Source organism: Otolemur garnettii, unplaced genomic scaffold (genome assembly GCF_000181295.1).
Source record: "Otolemur garnettii isolate 467f Iridium unplaced genomic scaffold, OtoGar3 scaffold00015, whole genome shotgun sequence".
NCBI lineage: Eukaryota > Metazoa > Chordata > Mammalia > Primates > Galagidae > Otolemur > Otolemur garnettii.
In genome coordinates, this window is record NW_003852410.1 from 1,107,624 (window position 1) to 1,112,146 (window position 4,523).

General features: G+C 42.8%; 1 protein-coding gene across 1 annotated transcript in view; it reads right to left on the minus strand.

Moving 5' to 3' along the window:
* FANCD2 (Fanconi anemia complementation group D2) overlaps positions 1-4,523 on the minus strand; it is a 73,521-nt gene that overhangs the window by 66,415 nt on the left and 2,583 nt on the right. The window contains 3 exon segments of the mRNA XM_012802473.2: positions 1,038-1,125; positions 1,799-1,923; positions 3,713-3,791. Coding sequence (XP_012657927.1) covers positions 1,038-1,125; positions 1,799-1,923; positions 3,713-3,791 — 292 coding nt within the window.

The window sequence follows — 4,523 nt, forward strand, 5'->3', positions numbered from 1 at the left end:
AAAAAAAAAAAAACAGACCTATAAATCTCTCATTGTGTAACACCTAAAACTCACTGAAAAGATGTAAAAGATATTGAATGTCATTCAATATGGTTTTAAAATGAAATTTTCGGGCGGTGCCCATAGCACAGTAGTTACAGCACCAGCCACATGCACTGAATATTGCAGGTTCGAACCCAGCCTGGGCCAGCTAAACAGCAATGACAATTGGAATTAAAAAAAAAACATAGCCAGGCATTGTGGAGGGTGCCTATAGTCCCAGCTACTTGGGAGGCTGAGGCAAAATGATTGCTTAAGCCCAAAAGTTTGAGGTTGCTGTGAGCTGTAACGCCACAGCACTCTACCAAGGGTGCCGATATACTGAGATTCTGTCTCAAAAAAAAAGGGGGGGGGAGGGTAGCACCTGTGGCTCAGTGGGTAGGGCGCCGGGCCCCATATACTGAGGGTGGAGGGTTCAAACCTGGCCCTGGCCAAACTGTAACAAAAAAATAGCTAGGCATTGTGGTGGGCATCTGCAGTCCCAACTACTCAGGAGGCTGAAGTAATCGCCTAAGTCCAGGAGTTGGAGGTTGCTACGAGCTGTGACACCACAGCACTCTACTGAGGGTGATAAAGTGAGACTCTGTCTCTTAAAAAAAAAAAAAAAAAGAAATTTTCATTACAAATAATTTCTTCTGGCTTGATGCCCATAGCACAGTGGTTACAGTGCTAGCTGCATATATCAAGGGTGGCGGGTTCAAATCTAACTCAGGCCAGCTAAACAACGATGACAACTGCAACAAAAATTAGCCTGGGTGCCTATGGTCCCAGCTACTTGGGAGACTGAGGCAAGAGAATCACTTAAGCCCAGAGTTGGAGGTTGCTGTGAGCTGTGAAGCCACAGCACTCTACTGAGAGTGACATAGTGAGACTTTGTCTCAAAAACGAAACAAAACAACAACAACAAAAATGATTTCTTTCACAGCAATGACTGACTGATGTTTGTTCCGAGAGGTCAGAAAGCTGGCTCTGGTTCTGGGAAACGTACTGTTTCCTACCTTAGACAAGAGGTTCAGGTCAAGTTTGAGGGAGGAAAGGACATCCAGGATTGGGACAGTGAGTGAAGTATTCTCCATTAGTAGGTCACTGTGAATGGTTGAAAAAGAAAAATTATGTACCAGTTTGAACAGAGCTGAGCAGATAATGACTTGAGAAAATCACTCAGAGTACAGGGAGAGAGGATATACTTAGTTCCCATTAAGTTACTATTTATAGTCTATTTCACTAAAAACCTTTGTTTACAAAAAGCAATGTGTGCTCATTATAAAAATTCAAACAACAAACAAAGTAGAAATAAGACGCCTTCCTTCATAGTACCCACTACCAAGAGGCCACCACTATTCAGTTTGGTATATATTCTTCCCAGAAAAAGGGGGAAAAAAACCCTAAAACAGTTAAAATGAGTTGTGACAAATATCATAGACTATTTGCAGGGTGCTATGGGAGCAAACAGTAGTGAGAAGGACATTGATGAGTTCTAAGAGAAGACAATACAAAAGACAAGCTGGCAAAGTGGGTGGTACGGTGCTCTTTCCAGAGCAAGCAACCTGTCCAAAATCATAAAGAAAAAAATCATTACTAGTGGTCATGCGAAGTGGCTTAGAAAAACAGGTTAAATCCCAGACCCTACTCACAGAAGTATCTTCACAGGTATCATCTTCTCTCTATACAAAGGACCACCTTACTAGTCTTTGCATACTGAAGTGATAAAGCTCTCATAGGGGAACCTTACTTAGATGGTGACAAGGTGCTTATCTACCTGAGTTCTTTCCCCACATCAGCATGCTGGGAATCTCCTAAGATTTCAGGTAGGCTGGTGACGAAATCATGCTGCAGGTACTCTGGAGCAATACTGATCAGCTGCATAATCTTGGTGGTGAGGTCCTGTATGTAGGACACTGTTAGAATTGTATCACATTGCCTAGATCAGAAGACGACTACCTACTCATAAAATGCAGAGCTGAAATTATTTTGTGTATAATATAATTGTGTACAGATTCAAGCGCAAATACTAAATGCAGAGGAAAATGAAAATTTTACATGATACAGAAAAAAATGTAGAGTGGATAGTGTATTTTCTAATAGATCTATTACATAGATTATTTCTTTTAACATTAAAAACTTGAAGGAATATATATATTTTTGAAACAGTCTCATTCTGTTGTCCCAGGGTAGAGTGTCATGGCATCAGCCTAGCTCACAGCAACCTCAGATTCCACTCCAGGGTTCAAGTGATCCTCCTATCTCAGCCTCCTGAATAGCTGGGACCACAGGCAAAATGCCCAGCTAATTTTTTTATTTTTAGTAGAGATGGGATCTTGCTCAGGCTGGTCTCAAACTCCTAAGCTCAAGGGATCCTCCTGCCTCAGCCTCCCAGAGTGCCAGGACTACAGGAATGAGCTACAACACCCAGTCTACAAATTGTAAGGAATTTCTGTGACAATTCCTAATATTTTTTTTTTGGCCAGGGCTGGGTTTGAACCCACCACCTCTGGCATATGGGGCCGGCACCCACACCTTGAGCCAAAGGCACTGCCCAACACAATTCCTATTTTTTACATATAACTTTATGATTGCTCAAAGATACAATTAAGTGGTAGACCCCAAAATTCTAGTTCTAATGAGACTCCAAAACTTGTTTTTCCAAATAAAGATTTACCTTAGAATGTCTACCAAAAATTACAAAAATGATTTTAAAAACTCCTAAAAACAGGCCAAGTATTGTGGCTCATGCCTGTACCCCCAGCACTTTGTTTTTCTTTTTTAAATATTATTATTATTACTTTTTTTTTTTTGAGACAGAGCCTCAAGCTGTCCCCCTGGGTAGAGTGCCGTTACATCACAGCTCACAGCAACCTCCAACTCCTGGGCTCAAGCAAGTCTCCTGCCTCTGCCTCCCAAGTAGCTGGGACCACAGGCACCCACCACAATACCCAGCTATTTTTGGGTTGCAGCCGTCATTGTTGTTTGGCAGACCTGGGCTGGATTCGAACCTGCCACCTTAGGTGTATGTGGCTGGCGCCTTAGCCGCTTGAGGCACAGGCGCCAAGCCACTCCCAGCACTTTGAGTGGCCAAGGTGGTGGATTGCCTGAGCTCACAGGTTCAAGACCAGCCTGAACCAGAGTGAGACCTCATCTCTAAAAAATAGCCAGGCTTGGCGCCTGTGGCTCAAGTGGCTAAGGAAAAAAAAAATAGCCAGGCATTGCAGTGGGCACCTGTAGTCCCAGCTGCTCAGGAGGCTGAGGCCAAAGAATTGCTCACGCCTAAGAATTTGAGGTTGCTATGAGCTATGATGCCATAGCACTCTATAGAGGTTAACAAAGTGAGACTCTCTCTCAATAAAAATAAATAAATAATTAAATATATAAATAAGGTCGGGTGCGGTGGCTCACTCCTGTAATCCTAGCACTCTGAGAGGCTAAGGTGCATTGATCTCCTAAATTCAGGTAAAGTGAGACATGTCTCTAAAGCTGGCCAGACATTGTAGTGGGCACCTGTAGTACCAGCTTCTTGAGAGGTTGAGGAAAAAGGATCATTTAGCCCAGAAGTTTGAAGTTTCTATTAGTTATGACACCATGGCACTCTTCCAAGGGTGACAACATGAGACTCTGTCTCAGAAAAAATAAATAAATACAATTAAATAAATATAACAGATAAAATCCCAAATGCTACCTTGCCATCCACAACTTTGTCAAGCCATTTTAGTTGACTGATGATGAGTCGAGGCATGTTGATTCCATCACTGTTCATCCTAAAATGTTACAAAAACAAGACAAGGATCTTGGCTCAGCGCTTGTAGCACAGTGGTTACAGGCACAGGGCACATGCACTGAGGCTGGCGGGTTCGAACTCAGCCAGGGCCAGCTAAGTAATGACAACGGCAACAAAAGTATAGCTGAGCCTTGTGGCAAGTGCCTGTAGTCCCAGTTACTTGGGAGGCTGAGGCAAGAGAATCCCTTAAACACAAGAGTTTGAGGTTTGCTGTGAGCTGTGACACCACAGCACTCTACAAAGGGTGATGCAGTGAAACTCTGTCTCAAAAAAATAAATAAAATAAAATATATTTTTGAGGCTCAGGACCTGTAGCTCAGTGGCTAGGGTGCCAGCCACATACACTGGAGCTGGCAGGTTTGAATCTAGCCTGGGCCTGCCAAACAATGACAACTACAACCAAAAAATAGTCGGGCATTATGGTGGGTGCCCGTAGTCCCAAATACTCGGAGGCTGAGGCAAGAGAAATGCCTAAGCCCAGGAGTTGGAAGTTGCTGTGAGCTGTGATGCCACATCACTCTACTGAGGGCAATAAAGTGAGACTCTGTCTCAAAAAAAAAAAATTATATGTATATATACATATATATAATTTTAAATAATCCTAATTATTTTTATGAAGTCATAAAAATAAAAAAATTTGGCTCAGTGCCTGTGGCTCAAGTGGCTAAGGCGCCAGACACATACACCTAAGGTGGCGGGTTCGAATCCAGCC